Raw genomic sequence first — 20,870 nt, 5'->3', positions numbered from 1 at the left:
GGTTCAAGCCCCACATCGGGCTTTCTGCTCAGCAGGGAGCCTGCTTCCTCCTCTCTCTCTGCCTGCCTCTCTGCCTACTTGTGATTTCTCTCTGTCAAATAAATAAAATCTTTAAAAAAAAAAAAAAAGACCTCATACCGAAGCCACCCCGCTAAACTGTTCCCAAATCCTGCCCTGGAAACCGTAAGACACAAGTATTCATGGTTTTAAGACACTAAGTTCTGGTTGAATATGTATTCAGTAATAGGTAATGTGTATGTGTATTATATGTATGGCATATACATATATACCCATATATATATACACACAAGCACACACAATAATTCCTACAAATAGAAAACCAGGATTCATGGGTCACAGGATGTAGTCTTTTCAAACGTCTCAGATACATGTTATCAAGCCACTTTCTAGAAAGATGGTGGATTTGCACTCTGACCAGCATGTACAAGAGTGCCCATCTTCAGTATGCCAACCAATGCTTGGGATTCTCTGTCTGGTGTCTCCATAAACACTGGGATGGAGAAAGGATGCTTCACAGGTGTACCAGAAGCCAGTGGAACCAGATGGGGCGGGGTTCTCGAAACTTCGGAGAAGTCGCTCCTGGACACGGATGCTCATGAAATTAGCATCTTCTGACCGGCAAGCCTAGCTCTTGGGACAGCACTTGCCCGAGCAGGAAATGTTTAATGACTACTTAGAACAGTCACAGGCAGTCCTCACTGGTCAAGCTGAATAAAGCTCTGGGCTTTTGCCGTGTTTTTCCAGAGGCCATAAGTCAACCAGAGTTGTTTTGTAAAAACGTGTGAGGTGCCTCAGTGCACAATTCCTCAGACCCTGGGTCCTACAAAATAAACCCTCCAGCTGGGACGGAGCAGGACGGAGGGACAGAGGAAAGGCGGGAGCAGCTATATAGAATGCTACTGACAAGGAAGGCTGGGCTGGCCAAGTCCAGCAATCCATTGGGCTGTTCTAAAACATTTCCCTATCTTGCCGTAAATAGGTAACCACTTCCCAGGAGATGCAAAAGAAAGGCTTGTGTTCTCACAAAATCGGAATACCGGGTCTCTTGGAGAGGATGGTTTTTATTTTGTTTCTTGTTTGATTATGTACTGCAAGTGGCTTCTCAGCATGGGGTGACTTGAATGCTGAGAACACGAGGCCCTGCCTTCCTCCCTCTACACACTCTTCCAGGTCCATCTACACATCAAGGATGCACAGAAGTACAAGACGCACAGGTGTGCGAGAGAAAGTCTGCGCATGTCAGTGGGCAGGCGGGAGTAGCTGGGATGACGAAAAGATGCGCCAAGTCAGCCTGGTAAAATTTACTGAGAGCATGAAGCTGGCAACTACACTTCTGATTTCTTTCTAGCACATTTACGATGTCAGCTTCATCCTTCATCGCTTGTTTCCATAATCTCCTCTCTTTGAAATAACTTAATATGGCAAAATGCATTGACTAATAAAGCACATACCTTGAAATTACCAAATGCTCTCATTTTGTCATATTGGCTTCAGATTTTTCTATCATGAAATAAATACCAGTTACTGCCAGTTAAATGCCCTTTGTTCCTCTCCCTGATCCTGTCTACTTGCTGCTGCCTCCCCACAGGTGAGCGCTATCAAGGAAGTTGATGTTTTGCCTTCTAATTCCACCTTTTACACACTCACGTTCAGCAACATACATGATTGTTTTTGTGTAAATGTGTGTGCTTCTGTACTTCTTCAACTTGTTTTATTCGCTCATTCAGGCCACAGCTCTGTTGCTCAGGCTGTGCACTGCATAGCTCCTGAGGTTCCATTCACACAGGCCACTAGGAGAGTGGCTCCCTTGGGGGTGGGCAGTATGTACCCCTGCGTGTTTTGAGATACGTCGTTGGTGCATGAGAGATCCTGCATTCATTTTAATTACCCTATGGTTTTCATCATGTGGCTATGCCACATTTTATTACTGATTTCCTTAGGGGAAGGCATTTTGCTATTGCAAACAGTGCCAGGGAACAGCCCCCACACATGTCTCTGTATGTAGTCCATATGTACGATTATCTCTGGGGGATCACCTTGCTTTATTCTGAGTAACTGTGATTTTTTAAAAAAATGATCCTACTGAACATTATAAGAAAAAGACCAACTTGGTGAAACTTACAATATTTATTAGTACAAATCAGTGTGTGTTAAACCCCAATAACATACACAATGGGGTGATGTTGAGGGCAGCGCCTCGCTATAGAATACAAGGTGGAAAGGTCCTAATTGTCTGCAGCAGCATCTTCTATACGTGAGAACTGGGTCCAGCCCAGCCAGAAGCCCTTTATAGAAACACGAGAGAAAGGAACGGTTTTCGCAACAGAGCATGGACATTGGATCCCTGGGTCTGCTTTCAACAAGGATGGCTGAAAAAGTAGACTGGATGCGGAATGGATCTGAATACAGCTCAGAGCCCTTTAGTTTCTAAGCTAGCTTGAAATTCAGCTGGCTGTGAGCATTGCAGCGAGTGGAGTCCCATAAGAGGAGCTCGGCTTCAGCCCGCATACGCCATAATCCTTGACCGTAAAGGAATTATTCCCATCATCCAAACCTCCCTTGGCCCATGAATTCAGTTCTCCTTGGGGCACAGCCCTTCCGTTGGCTGAAATAGTTTCAGGTCTTCAACCTTCTATAGTCTGCAAGGTAACGTCATCTGAGCACCCTGATGTACCATTTCAAGTATAAAATGGCAAGTCAATTACGTACCGACCTAAAATGCGTGCGCATGACTCCAGCGCCACCGTAGGGGTTCCCACGGGGAAATGACCCCCAGGAGAACCCAGGCCTATGCTGCACATCACATAGGCACGAGCTAGGCTCAGCCAGTGAAATGCATTACATGTCGGTGTCACAAATACAAAATCCTATTTACACATATACACGCGCGTGGAAGGAAAGAGAATGGAGGGGGGCAAAAAAGCAAAGTTTGGAAAATGATGGGAAGGATTTACATCACATGAAACTACTTGACATTCTGGAGCAACAGTCATTTCCAGGCCTTTATGTGGTATTACGTGGTTGGAGTTCAACGATCAGAACAGCCAGGAGGTAACTGCAAGGCAAAATAAAGGAAGGAAGGAAGCTTCCTCGCAGGTGAGACCGAAGCGTCTCTCTGAAGAGGAGACTCCACGTTTCTATGAATGTATGTGTGCCCAAGTGCTGTGTACTCTTTCCCCCAGTTGCTCTGAGTAGTGATTATAAACATACTGTCATCTGACCGGCTGGAAGAGTTAAGGCAGTACGGAAAGGTAAAAGAGCGTTTCACAGCCTCAATGAGATCCTGAAATAAGACCTCGGGCTTATTCGCGGGTTGCTCCCAACATGTGATTAACATCAGCTCTTGCAAGCAAGACGCAGTCACTAAGGACCCTGCCCAGGGCTGGGAACCCCGCGGGGACGTGGCCCGCCCTAGCTGGGCATCCTGAGTGACTATCTAGAGAGAGGCCCAGGTTCTCAGGGACAGCTGGATGAGGAAAGCTTCCACGATGAGGCTTCATGTCCCCCGCAAAGAGGTCATTCGATTTGCAGCCCCAATTTTTTAACTTTCAGAAGAGGCATGGTCATCCCTTGGCCTATAAGCAGCATCATGCCAGCTGCTAGTGAAGTTGACAATGTGGGGAGAACCCTAAAAAGCCCAGAAAAGACTCTGCCAAGACTTTCCAAATGCCACTTGGAGTTTTTGAGTGCCTGCCTCGGAGAGCTAAGAGGCACTCTTGAACCAAAAATAAGTGTTTCTGGCCTGCGCATCCTACGATTGTCAGACTATTCTAGCAAGCTGAGTGGAGCAGTGGAGATAACCGATTGACAACCTATTCTTGAGTTCTTCTAGGAAGAAAAGAACAATCCCTAAATCTGTGATTTCCACCTGTTTTCTTGATCATAGTCCCCATAAATGAGTGTCAACTTGGCTGTGACTCTCTCAAAGACCCCAGCTTTTTCTTGATGGAGATCTCAGTGTTCCTACCCATCAAGGGCAGGGAGGGCACAACCTCGAGAGGATCACACTGAGTTACTGGAGTCTTGAGGTCTTTGGTCGGCTCACCATCTCTTTCCAGGCTTTTGTGTTATAGGTTTTCTATTAATGTTTGCTGGGCCTTGAATGCTTCTAGCAAAAAAGGTACCATCTGGCCCTGTTCCCACACTGCCTGATTAACCATTTCTGAGACCAGCCAGTCTTGACAGTTTCCTAGTCCTCACAGGAGGCACGGATCCAAACATCCTTTAGGAATTTGCCCCCAGTATAAGCCCTACTAGGAAACCAACTGCTTCTCGATCCCAGGTATTAAGGAAGTTAGAGTGGTAATAAGATTTGGATTTCTAGTGGAAATAGCTTTTCTTCCCTTCTGTGTCTTCTTTCCCTTTCCTTCCATTAGATTCAGACACCTTTAATTAACTGAGCAGATGGGGAATCTAGAACGGAAGGTTTTCTGGAAGTCTACTCTCAGCTAACAGGCATTCCAGGGTTGGACCTCTGGTGAGTCCTAACGCCAACTGCCCAAGCTTGGCATCTTCTAAAACACTCTCTTCAGTTTTGTAATTTGCCAGGGGTGGGGGTGGGATAGGGGTGTCTCGAATCTTAAGGTGCCATTGCTTCCTCTGGCTGGCTTTCCTGTAACCTAATGATTGATAATATTAGAAGTTTGCCCTATGATTTAGATTCAAACACCCTCCAGTTAATTTTCCCCCTAGATATGACACCATGACATACTGTCTTAGTAAAACCCTACTCTGTGAATTAACCTTCTGTAAGAGAGTGGGAATTTATAACTCTGGAGATGATGTATCCCAGGCAGTTTCTGGAAAAATATTTATACCCTACATCTGTCACCATTTATACGGTAACTACTCAAATGACTCTTTCAAACTGGGCCTCCCAAGCCCAAAATTGCATGAAATATTTTAGTCGGATCTGGTTTGTTTATTTATATATGACCAAAATGTAGAAAAACAGGCATCAAGTAGAAGTCAAAGATGTAGACAACAGTTTCTAATACATCTTTCTCTGCTTTTCATAATGGCTCAAGTGTCTAGCTTGAGTGATGATTCAATTACACTCCACTGAAAGGTAAATGAAATGAAATGAACCTTTCAGTGAAGGCTGGTCAGGTAACAGAGGCAGTGGCACTGGGTAATTTGCCAGAACTGGGCTGAGGAACCCAGGAAGTTGGAGGGAAAGGCCACCTCAGAATCCCACACACAGATAAGCCAGTGAGACTGCTATACAAATTGAAAAGCAACTTAAGGTTTTTTAACAACAACAAAAAACTCAACTATACTTATTACCTAACATCTGTTCCCTCTCATGTGCATTTCATGTACAAAGGCCATTTTGTGGCAGTATGGCAGATTTTTCTGGAGTGTTCTAAAAGCCTTTCCCAGGGACATTCCCTGCCCCATGGTGGCAGGTCTTCCAGGATGCCAAGCCAGCATCTCTCTTCTCCCTACGTGGGGTGCCAGGCCGCCGAGAATGGGAGGTCGGCTCTGGCTTCTTCAAGTACAGCGGACCATGGTACCATGGGTCAGCAGCACCGCCGGCCGGCTTGCGTGGTTTGCTTCCCAAGTTTGATTGCTCCGTTGTTTCCATTCTCATGGGGGTCCAAGGGTGGGATCTGGCGACCTGGAAAAGAGGAGGCCAGTATTGATTTCCTTTTTTCCAGTCGACACCACATATAGACTGTCACCCTGCTTCAACACCTCCACTGAAAGTTTGGGTTATACAGGAAGTGGGAGGGGCCAGGAATGGCTCTTTTCCCTCATCCCTCCCTCCCTCCCTCCATCCCTCCTTCTTTCCTTGCTGATGCCTGAATTCAAGCTTCTGTTTGGAAAGTGAAGGTAAAGTAAAAGCAGCTTCCTGACCACAAATTTCTCTGGTTTTGGAACCCCACGCTCCTAAGTAAAGGGGCAAGTCCCCACCCACCTTTTGTTCATCAGCATCAGCCCAGGTGCTACCTCCCAAGGGTTGGTCCCAGTACCGTGAGCTGCTTCATGGCCTCAGGGCTTCCGTGGTAACCATGAGGACTCATCTTTCTGCTTCTTCAAATAAAACTATAATCTTCCTAGTAATACCATTTGTTAACACTTAGCTCCCCATTCCCCATTCTGCCGTGCACGAGTCAGCTTATTTTTTTTAATGTAATTTAAAAAATTGTCCTAAAGTCTCCGTAAATAAACACAAAGTACAAATTAAGAAGGCAAGCCTAAGGGGTAGGGAAGGGGGAGCTAAAAGGTACATGGTTTCTGAGATGATAGAGATATTCTAAAACTGTGTTGATCAACAGCTCTGTAAATGTACTAAAAACCATGGAATTATACACTTCAGTAGGTGAGTGTCCACTTCATGGACAGTAGGTGAGTTTTATCTCAAAAAAGCTTTCTTTGGAAAAGGCAGTGGCATCTGGAAGTAATGAATATGTGTTTAGGACCTCACAGTTTTCAAAGATGTTTCCGGGCACTGTCTTCACATAAGGCTGTGAGGTCAGTGTGATGGTTTCTGTTGTCGTCATTTGACTAAGTCTCAGAGAGCTCAGGTCATAGCCTGTAGGTCATGTCCACAGCAAAGTGGCACAGGTGGTTCTTTGATTATCTTGATTTTCTGATGGGTCCCAAAGCCCATGTCCTTCCCACTGCACCATGTCTGCTCTCTCCGCTGCATTTCTATCCCCCATAAAAAGACATGCAACACTAGCTCTAATATAAAGGTTGTTAAAATCAGCTCATCGGTGTATCAGTTTACTAAGTAACCAGTCATTAGAAATGGAAGGGAAATTAGTTCCAAAAACAAAGACCTTCAGTGCAGGTGGAGGTTACCACCAGACTATACCGAGAGTCAAATCATCCCGGGAGAGGTACATCTTCCCCAGGGGCAGAAATAGTTAATTACAAAGGTATGGTACACTGTGTACCTTGGGTGCCATGGGCACTCATCAAAGCTCAGGCATAGAGATTAAGGTCATTGGCGATTACCCAAAATCCAAAATTAATGGTAAAGCTCTTCATTTGATGATGAAGCAGATGAGAAGGTTATAACAATTTCTGAAGGCACTATTCGGGCCACTATCCGGAAGAGCACAAAGCTAAGCAGAGCTGTCACTCATCGTTCTCAAAGCAGTTCAGTCCTGACCCAGAAGCAAATGAGAACGGAAGTACAGGTACTTTCCTCTTTTGGACGTGCTGCATTTTTTTTATTAGTCATAATTAAAAGGAAGTAAACAAAATGCCTCTTCTACTTTGTCAATCTTAAGCAATGAATAGAGGGGGAAGCTTGGAACGACTACCAGTGCTGATTTATTTAGGTCTGATCTTGCCAATCGAGTTCTACTTACTCCTCCAGAGCAGGGGCTGTGTTTTGGAGGGATGACGGTGTCACACCATATCAGTATTTAAATCTGTAAGACCTCAGGTGTCTCCTGACTGTGTTAGCTGCTCCAACAGGGGCTTTGGCTTTTGCCTCCGAAATGCTCTGGGACAAAATTATAATTCTGATGGGTGCAAACTGTGGCCCTAGTTAACAAAGACAAGTACTGTCCACTGATAAGTAGTTTTGACAGTTTCAAAATCAACATCCTATACTAACATCCACTTTGTGCTCTTATTGGGGTGTTAGCTCTAGAGTTAGCCAAAGAGTGGGGTGCCTGGGTGGCTCATTCAGTTAAGCGTCTTCCTTTGGCTCAGGTCATGATCCCAGGATTCTGGGATGGAGCCCCATGTCAGGTTCCCTGCTCAGCGGAGAGCCTGCTTCTCCCTTTCACTCTGCCACTCCACCTGCTTGTGCACACCCCCTCTCTCAAATAAATAAATAAATAAATAAAATCTTAAAAAAAAAAAAAGTTTGTGGAAGAACGTTATGCCTTTAGCCCTCCTATCTGTGACTCATTCTCCATGCTTCATGTAGTAAGATCTTTCCTAGGAAACGTACGCCAAATACACCAAATGTTTCTGCATACAATACACACTGAAGTCATAAAGGTCAAGTGAAAATCTAGAAATCGGGTGCCTGGGTGGCTCAGTTGGTTAAGCGACTGCCTTCAGCTCAGGTCATGATCCTGGAGTCCCGGGATCGAGTCCCGCATCAGGCTCCCAGCTCCATGGGGAGTCTGTGTCTCCCTCTGACCTTCTCCTCGCTCATGTTGTCTCTCACTGTCTCTCTCTCAAAAAAATAAATAAAATCTTAAAAAAAAAAAAAGAAAATCTAGAAATCAAGGGGACATGGAAAGCACAATGGGAATGTCGGCAACCCTCCTTGCCCTGCCTGTCCTCTTCCCTCTTTCCAGCCTCCCACTTATCTCCTCTGTGGACAATAAGGAAGACAATATTTAGGTTGCAAGATCCAGTAGACCCAAGTCAGGCCTCGCGAAGACTCCTTTCTTTATTTGTTTTAAACTGTTAGCCGTGTTTTTGAATCAGTTGTCAAATCTGGCTTCTTAGCGACACCAGATCGGTCCTGTTTCTCTTCAGAATATTCAAAATCTCACTTATTAGAACAATGTGTTTCTCAAAGAGGGAGTTACAGCAGTTTCTTTAGACTTTGTTTTTCTCCTCTAGTACAAGGGTTCTGAGATCTGAGAATCAGTGTTGCAGTTTAGTGAACTTGGACAAGCTACTCAGTATCTCTAAGATGGCCTTTCCTCACTGATAAAAAGACCATGAGAAAGTCACCGGACAGCCACTCTGCCATATCATCTGCAGCTCTCACCAAGATGGAAGGAATCATCGATGATGAACAGGTCCTAGGGGTGTCTCAAGTGGAGTTTGCCTGGGGACAAGGGTTCAGGTACTAGGATGGGGATCCATCCTACTCTTCTACAAAACACAACCTGGGATCCCCACTTCAAAGTGAGGAGAAAGGAAACTCTTCAACTTTAAGGCAGAGGTGGAGGAAGGCCGGTCATAACAATGAGGCAAGCACCTTTAAACCAGAAGGAAGCCAACAGTGCTGTGAAAACACAACGAGCCCTGATCTTGTGATCTGAGTTATTTGGAACTCACAGAGAGGTTAAGTGTACTCAGACAAAGGAATGGTTCTGGAAAATGGCCAAGGCGTTTTGTACCAAGGCAATCACACAATTGAATCTGTATTAATTACAGAGGCACAGAATAGGACAAATACACACACACACACACACATCTGAAAGGCTCTGAGCATTATTTTCTGCAGGTTTCTACTCTTACAAACTATCCTTTGAGAAAACAATCTCCATAACAAGTCATCCTGGGGTCGAAATCCGAGGTTAGGGTGTTTATTTTAATAAGGTTGGAATTGTGTAAGATTCTGCTTGGGAAAAAGTTAAAGGACTTTTTTTTGGAAATTCAGTTTTCCTGAAAGTTGACAGCCTTGAGAAAAAGCAGGTTTTATAAATGATGCCTCGGGAATGCAATATGTGAAAAAAAAAAAAAAAATTCCAAGCCTATAAATTTGATCATGGTTCTGGACCGAGGGCTGTCGTGCTTCCACACACAACAAAAATAAAACAGCGAGCTTGGCTGCAGCTGTTCTTTTTCCTTGTGTGGAGGATGGGCCGTTCCCCGTGTGAGCCTGGAGGCCTCCCTGAGATTTCTGCTGTTCGTACTCTTCTCCCCTTTCCCTGCAGGTCTGGATTTACTTGGCTCGGCTACCTTCCGTTGGGCATTAGAAGCGTGGTAGTTGCTGTGTAACTTTATTTCTTGATCCTGATTTTCTGAACCATCCCAATTAGTAAACTGACCAATAGGACTTGGCAGTATTTACCCCTGATAATGGCCTTTAAGCTTCTTCATTTGGGGGTAGGGGAGGTTTTCTGTGGAACACGGCAGTGGCTCACAATCAGGGAACACTGCCCTTAGACTACAGAACGGGAGTGGGGGCAGGAGGCCGGGCATGCCGCTTGAGTCATTCCCTGAACTGTCTTTTTGCTGCTGTAGAGGAGATAATACTGGAATTACTAGATGACCTTGAACATTAGAGTCTAGACCTGAGAAATGAGCTAGCATTCCTTTTGGGACCAGAATGGCTTAGGAGACACAGAATGAATGATGTTATGAGGCCTGCAGGAAGTCCAGTCAGGGACAAGGAGAGCCTTGATCTGGATGCCAGGAAAAGAAGCAGAAAACAAAGATGGGAAGGACTATGGGAAGACACCTGACAGAGAGACAGATAAAGCAAAGAGAGGGACAAAGAAAAGCAAAGATCAATGTCTAGGTTGCTGAAGGCATGGTGATGCCCACAGAGAGGAAAGAATGGGGAGGTCACTATGGGCTGTTAGTCCCAAATGCCAGAGGTCTTCAATATGGAGGGGTTCAAGTTACTCTAAAATCATTACTGAACCTTACTGTTTAAGGGCATCTCTTTCATTTTTCTTTTTAAATGAATAGGCTTTATTTATTTATTTATCTATTTACGGAGCAGTTGTAGGTTTACAGAAAAAGTTGAGCACAAAGTACAGAGAGCTCCTAATATCCTCATCCCCAACTTCCCCTGTTTTAATGACTAGCACAGCTGTGGAAGATTTATTACGAGTGATGAGCCATCATTGATTATTATGAACAGAAGTCCTTAGTTTATATTAGGGCTCATTCTTGGGTGTTGTATATCGTCTGGGTTTTGATAAAATGTATAATATTAACCATCTTCCATTACAACACCATACAGAAGAGTTTCCCTGTCCTAAAAATCCTCTGTGCTCCCTGATTCATCCCTCCCTCCTTCCTACGATGAGCCTCTGGTGACCACTGACTTTTCCACCGTCCCTATAAGTTTGCCTTTTCTAGAATGTCTCATAGTTGGGATCATATAGTGTAACATGGCCTTTTCTGATTAGCTTCTTTCACTTAGCAATACACATTTAATGTTATACCATGTCCTGTCATGGCCTGATAGCTCATTTCTTTTTATTGTTGTATAATATTCCCTTGAATGGATACGTCCCTTTCATTTTTCTATTTTAACATTTAAAAATTATAAGACACAAAAAACACTTGCCACAAGGGGAAAATCTAACAAGACAGACTTCATCAAAATTAAGAACTTCTGCTCTTCAAAAGACATTGTCAAGAAAATGAAAAGGCAAGTCACAGCCTGAGAGAAAATACTCAAAAAAACCAAATATCTGATAAAAACACATGTATCCAGAATATATAAAAAATTCAATAATATGAAAGCAAACTCAACACGAAACAGGCAAAATCTGAAACAACATTTCGCCAAAGAGACACAGGAATTGCACATAAGCATATTAAAAAAAGCAGACATTATTAGTCACCAGGAAGAGGAGCATTAAAATTACAAGGAGATACCACCAAAACCCCATCCAAATGACTGCAACTTTATCTACTGACCAAAACAAGTGTTGACAAGGATGTGAAGCTACTAGAGCTCTCCCACATTTTTGACAGCAATATAAAATGCCAAAAACACTTTGGAAAACTATTTGCACTCCCTTAAAACGTTAAACATTACTGAGTAGATAAAGCCAGCCATTCCACGCCGAGGTAGTTATCCACACAGACTCGTATGTGAATGTTCACAGCAAACTTACTTAAAATTGCCAAAAGCTGAAAACACCCCAAATGTTAAGTGAATGAATTAACACATTTTTCCTTATGCAATGGAATACTACTGAGCAACCCGGGAACCCACCCAGCAAAGTCCATACTGTGTTAGACAACGGACTGATCTCATTTCTTGAATAAAGAAATTACATGAGGGAACAAAGGGAGAAAGATGGAGAAGGATTCTCTGGCTTACGAGAGGCTTAAGAGACATATCCACTAATCACTGTGTGTGGAATTCATTTGCATCCTGATTCAAACAGTAAAATGCAAACAGAGAAACCATTTAGGACAAACGAGACATTTGGAAATTTGAACACTGACTATTTGGTGATATTGCTAGGATAACAGCATTATTATTACTAAAGTAATAATGAAATTGTTGCTACATAAAAAACATTACATTCTTTTTTTATTGTGTTGTATTTTATTAACATATAATGTAAAAAAGTTACACTCTGAAAACATTTACAGATGAAATGATGTCTGGAATTCCCTTCGAAATAATTCTGGTGGGGGGTGAGGGGGAATGTGGCATAGGGATGAAACAGCTTGGTTATGCATGCATGCTGGTTCACTGGGTTATTTGGTTTACTGGTGTGCGTTTTTAAAATTTTCCAAAATAAAGCCTGTTTTTGTTTTTTAGCTCCCTGGAACCTCACCACCATGAAACAACCACTGTTAACATTCTAAGCTTATTATGTATCCTTCCAACCCTCGCCCGGAAGAATGTATTATTTACCAATATATATTATATGTGCATATTTTTACGAAATCAAGATACTATACAAACCAGTCCGTAACTCCTGTTTCACAGTCAGCCATTTACCTTTCCACGTCAGGAAATACAGATTTACATAATTGTTTTTAAACATTAGTTTATAGTGGTGAGAGCATGGCTTTTTTAAAAAAACATTTCCCAACTTTTGGACCATTAAGTCATTTCCTGGTTTTTTTCTTGTTTTTTTTTTTTGTTTGTTTGTTTTTTTTTGTTTTTGTTTTTACCATCATTAATAACGTTACCATAAGCTGCCATAGGCAATGAGCAGTGAGACAGACTAGAAGTTCCAGAGTGTCCTGCCAGGCTTCTAGTACAGGCTACTCACTTACCAGCTCTGTGACCTGGACAAACCTCTTCATGCCTCAACTTCCCCTTATGTAAAATAGGGATGATAACAGTGCCTATTTCTCAGCAAAAAATGGTGCACAGAATGAGTTAATAAACCTTTAAGCAATTGCAACAATGGAAGAGAATGAGAGCTGTGCTGTGTGCTAAACATTCCTGCTACATTTTGCACACCTGATCAATTTCTGCTTTGGAATCATTGGGATAAAAGATAACGCAGGTTTAGGAGTTTTGATATCCCACTTGTACCTGTTCTGAAAATGACATTATTTCATGGACATCCTTATTATTGTAGTCCCTAAATTAACTTTTTCGGTGTCAGAAAGTAGACAGGCTTTGTCTTTGTCCTTTCCTGTCCCTTGGTGGCTTAGCTAAACCTACTTTCATTTGACAGCTAACTGCACTACTATAAAATTTGCAAACACTTCGTTTTGTTTTTAAATCTTCTCCAAACAAAAAGTAACTACTGGAGAATTGTCAAAATCCAGGGCACTTAACAAAGCTAACACTGTGCAAAGAATGATTATAAAACAAGAGCTGTTCCCTGCCCACAAGTTGTAACTTTCTGCCTGTTGTAGGAACACTCTAATTTTTCCAAACCAATACGCTTGTGCTTCTAATTATACTCACTTGAAAAAATATTTCTCACCTTGTTCCCAAACTACCAACAAACAAAAAAACCTAGCTTAATGTCCACAGTGTCTCCAGATGTGATTTTCAGAAGAAAGCCCTGTGTTCTCTTCTCCATAGTCTGCATTCAAATTAACTGGAACAAAAGCACAGCTGTCTGGCAGAGGTCTCACCCCAAAACAGACATTTTTCTGGTGAGCCTGCAGCCCATTTCTTTTTGCTCTTAGGGAGAGGTTTTTTTAAAAAACCCAAACAGTATTTAAGTTGAATAATTAAAATCCACAAACCCAAACCTGTGCTTCTCACGCTCCAGAATGCAGCCTGGTAGGCTCCCATCAGATGCAGCCCCAAGATAGCCTTCATGGGCCAGAAAAGGGGACCTGGGGAACGAGGATCGGCTTGTACCACTCTCTCCCTAGGTCCCCATGCCCTGCCTGTTTCCCGTGTCCTGATTCCACTTCCAAAAGATTTCTGAAATTCACGTCCACGTTCCTCCACCCCGTCCCTCCTCCACGTCCCTCCACCCCGTGCACTATAGCAACAGCGCCCTGCCTGGGGAGCCTCATCCCCCCACCTGTCACTATCCCCATGGTCCTGTTCTTTTGCTTCAAAGCATTTATAATAATGTGTAATTATACATGTATTCGACTCTGTGCTGATAGTCTGTCGCCGGCCTCGATGGCCAGCTTTGCTCGTCTTGGTGTCCTCAGTGTCTACCAAGGTACCTGACCCACAGATGAGTACAGGATGTGTTTATTAAACACATGTATGAAGAGATACCAGGCCTGTCCTATGGACTGGGATCATCCATCCTTAAGTCCCCATAGTAGGGCAACTGCATTTCTTTTGATCTAGCGATCACACTGAAATATTGCCTCTGGCACATCATTAGGGAGGATGAAGATCCAAATTCAAAAATCTGAATTCAGCCCTATCCTATTTACTCATCTTAGCGTTACGGAGAATATGACAGATCTGCTCGCAGAGACCTTGTTGTAGGTATATACCTAAAGCACCTGGAGAACCATTTAAAGTATTCATTTAACATGTTCATTTAATTTAATCATTTAAATGTGTTCACATGTCAGAATGATGGGGAAGCCATAAGGAACCTTGGGAACCACCCAAAAGAGTTGGGGCCAATGACATTTCCATAAGGAAAAAGATAGGAACTGCACCTTTCAAGGAATTAAGATTGGCCGGGAGAAAGGAGGAGAATCACATTCAGGGTCTGAGACAGCAGATGTGTGATGGAGGAGGTAAAGCGTGATGGGGAGCAGACACGAGACCTCCAAACCCCACCTGCCAAGACCAGAGTCCAGCAGAGAAAGGAGTTTCACAAGGAAAACCATCAGGAGTTTGGCTTCGATATGTAACACTATCAAGAGTAAACAGCAACAGAGTATCTTTGTGCTTTCATACAGCAGTTGAAACGCTCAAATGTACCAAAATTTTCTTGGCCAAGAATAGTTCTTTATCTTTCAACTCAAGGAGGAAAACGTCAATGTTCCAAATAAAGGTATAAGAGCTCAAGAAAGAGAAAGGAACAACCTTGGGGAGAAATGCATGGAGGAGAACAAGCCATAGACAGCGGGGTAAAGGAGCTCCAAAACCGGGAATGGGAAAAGGGTTACTGGAGGAATGCCAACCTGAGGACACCACGTGAGGACAGGCTGTGCCCAGCTCCCCACCCCCCAAAACAGGGCAGTATCCAAATCCTTTACAAGGTAACTTCAGCCTTCACAAACAGATAATAGTTTGCTAAACAATTTCCAGTTCGTAAGTACATTAACTCATGCCGAGGAAACATGGTTGTCTCTTTCTGGTTTATGAACACTCTGGGAATATAGAAGAGAATCATCTGTCTCTTCCTCCAAGTCAGCATGAATTAATTTTGTTTAAGCACACCTTTTCAAAGGGCCTTTATTCTCACCATTTTTTTTTTTTATTGCATCTTTTCTCCCGGGCACGTTTGTCTCTGGAACATTGCTTTGGGGAGTGTACAAGTCAGCAATATCCCGTTCTATTTTGAGCTCAGGGAGGAGCGCATGTAATACAAGTAGGAACAGGGAAAAGGAAAATAAACGAAATGTCTGCCGCAGTGTATTTAGGTGTACTTGGTACTGCATTTTAAATTAACCTGTAATTAGGCTACAACACTCCGTTCTGAAGAAATTCACCTGAAGGAGTAAAGAGGCACCAGCCCTTACAGGATACACACGGCTAGAGGTCTTGCTGCAGGCCATGTATAATGAGAGAGAAATAATTGTTTATTTGATATAGAAGATGAGGTGGTACATCTACTCTATGGCTTATATAGGAATTAATTATTTGAAGCCATAATTTGAAGCCCTAATTACCCAGTGCTTTAAACAAAACACATGCTCTTTCTTTCTTTCTCTCTCTTTTTTTTTTTTTTTTTTAAGATTTTATCTGTTTATTTGAGAGAGAGAGAGACCATGATTGGGGGAGGTGTGCAGGGAGAAGCAGATTCCCAGCTTAGCAGGGAGCGGGAGGTGGGGCTCGATCCCAGGACTCCGGGATCATTACCGGAGCGGAACGCAGACCCTTAACAAACTGGGCCACCCAGGCACTGCAAACACGTGCTTTTTCTCCAGTGAAGCAGACCACCAAGATCTTGGGAATTCCTTACTCAACGTCATCATCACCTTGAGCCATAAAGACCTTATGTGGGTGAAGAGATGCACCATACAAAGAGATTTATTTCCGGTAAGATATGAATACTTGCCGCTTGGGCTTATTTTCTTCTTTACGGTTCCTATTTCCCCCTTTATTTTAATCACGATCTGTGCACACCTCAGAAAGTCTTATAGCTCAGGCAGAAACCTCAAGCTGAATTCCAAGGGTGCAGAGCACTGTGCTTCCTTCCCTGGCCGCTGCCATCTGCACCACCTGCCTGCCAGGGGCTCATGCTGGGGAGAGGGTTCCAGAACGGATAAGGAGCTGCACAAAGGAAAGGGGTCAATGTCATAGTCCTCAGGAGCTATCTGGCTCCACTAATTAAAACCTTTAATCAAAACAAAATGTTGAATACTTGCCTAACATACCAGAAAAGCCGAACGCCCCTGGAAAAGAATGAGTTTGACAGGAGGGAAAATGAGGTTAATGGAATGAGTTCAAGACAAAAGCTCTAAGATGTCACCCAGTGTTCCACAGAAACAGAGGGCAGCCGAACAGTCCCTTCACAGCTGAGCACTGTGGCCATGACCCATTTTCAGGAAGGAGCAGGAGTCTGGGGATCCAGGGTTTCTAACATAAAATGACAGCCTAGCATTCTGGAGTTCAACTACTAAGGTCAATGTGTTTGGAGAACATCGTTCTGTTGCGAGTGTAAAATAACAGCGAGAACACAAAGCTTCTGAAGGAGGATGGGAGGAAAGGTAATGTGAACCCCAGTGAACAATAAGACTGGGGCTGTGTGTGTTTTTGTGTATTTCTGTATCATGTAAGTAGCCCATGTCAGAGTTCTCCCTCTCCAAGTGAAATTCCCCATCAAGCCAAGAGAAACAAACAAAATAATCCCTGCTATGTGTTCTTGGATCCTAGAGTAATGAACCAAAACCGGTTAAAAGGAAATCAGATCAGTTCTGGGAAGTGACGGGCCCTCTGACTTTGAGTGCCCCGCCAACAATGACCTCAGGGAGAAGAGAGATCAAACCATCAGTTTCCCCTCTGGAATTCCCTTCTGGAATTATCTGGAACCAGATAAGACCTTTGAGAACAACTGTCAACTGTTCAGGGGTTCGACTTTTCCTAAGGCGGGTACCCCAGGCCTCTGAGTCCCAACCCATCAGTAAAGGTTGGTACTTGGGTGAAGTCCCCCGTTATGCTCTGGGGACATCCCAGGACAGTATCCCAAGAAAGCGGGTAGCAGGAAGCTCTCTGAGGGGACCCAATGCAGAACATTTTTACCAAAGAAGTTGTGAAGGGGAAATCTGGCCATCAGCTAGAACACAGGTCTTAGATAAAGGTTATTTATGGAGAACAGCATAAAGAAAGGGAATGATAATGTGACCCAGAACAGGAGACAAAAGATGGGGCCACCTTCCCTGCCATTAACTGGCTAATTAGAAATGAGAAAAATTGACCGTCCGCCTAATTCCCAATTTCAGTTCTTGTGGGATGGAGACTCATTTTTTTTGACGACCACCAGGCGAAAGGAATTACCAAAAGTTTCCTTTATTTTGTTTGCCTAGAGTCATTCCGTTTAACACATGACTTGAATTTCCTACACCTTATCACTATCTGTTGTATTTCTCTCCCCCTCAACATACTAACACAACATGCTATAAAACACACACCCTCGGGCGCCTGGGTGGCTCAGTCATTAAGCGTCTGCCTTCAGCTCAGGTCATGAACCCAGAGTCCTGAGATCGAGCCCCGCATCAGGCTCCCTGCTCGGTGGGAGGCCTGCTTCTCCCTCTCCCACTCCCCCTGCTTGTGTTCCCTCTCTTGCTATGTCTCTCTCTGTCAAATAGATAAATACAATCTAAAACAACAACAACAACAACAAACCCACATACACCCTTCTAATCACGATGACTTCTTTTGCAACACACTTATTTCATTTTGATTCATAAAACAGAGAATCGACAGGTTAAGGCACAAGAAATATGGAGTTTCCGAATCTCCATACATAGGTCAGGAGTAACAAGTACAGACTCCAAGTTCTATATCCATGGCACCAGACAGAGTCCCACAGAGGGAAAGCTCTAAGCGGCACCCAGGGATTGTATCCTGTGACTCTCAGAAGCATACAAACGTAAGCAAAGTCAAAAACGCAGTTCAGATACTTACTGATTCCTTGAAAGAGCTCTTCGATATTAATAGCATTTTTCGCGCTTGTTTCAACCACAACAGCACCTATGGATTCAGCATATTCCTTAGCGTCCTTCAAGGGAACTTCCCTAGAAAAGAGGTCACACCCAGACAGAAATGAATGCTCATTTGTATAATACAAAAACCCAAAAACCAAACAGGAAGCTCATGCAGAAACAGCTCCTTTATCTAAGTTCTGTTGAATAACCACTCGGTCTCTTGGCAAATACTGAGAGCTAGTATTTGTGAAAATTTGTGAAAATTGTGAAAATTTGTGAAAGTTTAAAACCTGGTCACTGGCATCCATGGAGTTACATGACCTTCGCCACCCCCCATATGTAAAATGCTGTGCCCAGTTCCACTGAAGGAAAGAATTCTAGAACATTAGAAAAACTCTTTAGGAAGATGGCCACATCCATTTCAGCTTGCAGAGTTCGGGCTGATTTCAATTCTTTTCCCATAAAAAATGACTCATAGTTTTTTTAACTTGTCGTGTGTATGTGCACATACACACGTGTGCACAGTCCTGCAACACACGTGCTCTTGCAGAACTACGTGCATTTTGTCTTTCACACGTCAGGGAGAATATGCGACAGGATGTGAATGTCTGGAAATGACCATGGTTATAGCTAAAGGCTGTGACGCAATAGGACCGAACCAGACTTTCGCCTGTAAAAGTCTCTTCCTGCGAAGATGTTAGGACTTGAACTCTATTTAAATGAATAACCTAGAAAGACATTTATTGACCTATTTTTAATAGGAAGATGCTGTGGTGGCTCCGAAGATTAAAAAGACACCGTTCCTGTTCCCCCAGAAGTTTAGTCATTTATTCAACAAATATTTATTGAGTGGCTATTATACACCAGTCTCTCTTGTAGGTGCTAGAGAAAGCAGTAATCCCTGCCTTCTGGAACCTACCCTTGAGAGCAAAGACAAACATCCATGGTTACTCTAACCCACAACATTGTAACATTTGCAAAACATGGATAATAAAGGCGATAAAGCACTTGGAATGAGAGGAAGTACAGAAGTACCAAAAGTACAGAAGTACAGGAAGTGTACAGAGGTACGGGATATACACAGAAGTTCAGAAAGTGTACACAAATACAGAAAGTGTACAGAAGTACAGGAAGTGTATAGAAGTACAGGAAGTATACAGAAGTATAGGAATATAGTAGTTTACAGAAGTATAGGAAGTGTACAGAGAACAGAAAGTGTACAGAAGTGCAGGAAGTATACACAAGTACAGGAAGTGTACAGAGTACAGGAAGTATACAGATTCACAACTGAATGATATGGTGTCAGAATGGAGAGAAGGTCAGAATGGAGCTGAGAAGGGAGGGGGTCGCCAGCAGCAATCCCCGCAGAGAGGCCGGCAGACCAGTGGCCACTGAAGAACAAGACGACAACAGGGTCAGCCCCACATTCTAGGGAAAAACGGTACACCATAGAGACAGGAGTGGGGAGGGAGGAGAAGAATTTGGAAGCTCTCGAATGCTGTGGGCGAGGGAGAATACAATGCTGGACTAGACAGATGGCTACAGGAAAAGCAGAAAGGCGGACTGAAAATCAAAACTGGGAGCGGGGTGAAGAGACTGTATCCCCCTCCCAACTCCTTCCCTTCTCTCCACCCCTCCAAATGCCTCCAAAAAGGCTATAACTGGTTTATAAAGTTACTGGGGAAATCCATCCTTGGCATTTAAATTCATTATAGACCCCAAATCAAATGAAAGGAGGACTTTTCAGGAGTTTGATGGAAAAGGGCTCAAGGAGAGGTTACCATAGTAAAGGCAGGGGCCCCAGGATTCCAAACCAGAGAAAAGAAGCCTCCTGAGTTGTGTCGGTTACAATCTGCACCGCCATAATCTTTCTTACCAAAGACCCACTGGGAAAAGCTATGCTCCTTAAGCTGCCCTCTCTACTGTTTCCAACAGACAAACCCCAGATCTCTCACAAAGATTGAAGGGGGAAAAAAAAGAAACTTGAGTTTTTTGGTGGCAATGAATTTTACATTTGAAACACCCCAGAAAAGGGTTTTTCGACGTTCAATTTGGCATGTTACCCTACTTTTTATTTCTTCCTGGCAGTCACAAGCACAGATAGAAGGGTGGGGCTCATTTCTACCCAAATGAGGTTCAGGTAAGACAGGGTGTGCCTTGCTAATCTCCACCTGGGGGTAGGGACGAGTCTGGCTATCAAGGAGGCCTCGGAGACCCCTCAGGTTGAGAGCAGATTATAGTCACATGCTTCCCTAGCCCACCTCTCCTTAGTCCCTTTGTGAGACAAAGAGGAGTGAAATAGGTTTTGCCAAGATTAAGGCAAGAACAAAGTCACTTGCTACAGAGTCGAAAATGTCCATCCTATCATAACAGTAAGCCTGGGGGTGGGAGGCTCACCGTCTCACAGTCTACACGCTGCACCCGGAAATGGACAGATAAGAAAAGCATGTCCTCACACTTCTTCCGTGTTTAGAAATGGTCTTATGAAATAAATTATTTTCCCAAAATGACACAGTGAGTCCGGGCTGGAGGCAGGGTCTAAGACCCACTGGCTCTGCCCCTTTGCTTCCATCAGGCCTTGACACCCAACAGGCACCCACATCCCAGAGGCCATTCTTTGGCTCTTTATAGACAGAAAAAATGTGGGGTTCAAAAGATCCTCAAACTGTAAGGCACCAGAGTCAGGGGCGGAGGCAAGAGAAGGGCATATCCCGTCCTCCTGAAGAACA

The 20,870-nt window shown here is 43.6% G+C and overlaps 1 protein-coding gene across 1 annotated transcript in view; it reads right to left on the bottom strand.

Annotated features, from left to right (window-relative positions):
* Positions 1-2,133: 2,133 nt before the first annotated feature.
* Positions 2,134-20,870, bottom strand: part of RAB31 (RAB31, member RAS oncogene family) — a 130,714-nt gene continuing 111,977 nt past the window's right edge. Inside the window, exons 6-7 of the mRNA XM_047697405.1 lie at positions 18,122-18,231; positions 2,134-5,641 (exon numbers count right to left, since the gene is read on the bottom strand). Coding sequence (XP_047553361.1) covers positions 5,544-5,641; positions 18,122-18,231 — 208 coding nt within the window. The 3' untranslated portion in view covers positions 2,134-5,543. The remainder of the gene's footprint in view (positions 5,642-18,121; positions 18,232-20,870) is intronic.

Source organism: Lutra lutra, chromosome 12 (genome assembly GCF_902655055.1).
Source record: "Lutra lutra chromosome 12, mLutLut1.2, whole genome shotgun sequence".
Classification (NCBI taxonomy): domain Eukaryota; kingdom Metazoa; phylum Chordata; class Mammalia; order Carnivora; family Mustelidae; genus Lutra; species Lutra lutra.
The sequence above is the reverse complement of the archived record's forward strand: the minus strand, read 5'-3'. Positions and strand labels throughout refer to the sequence as shown.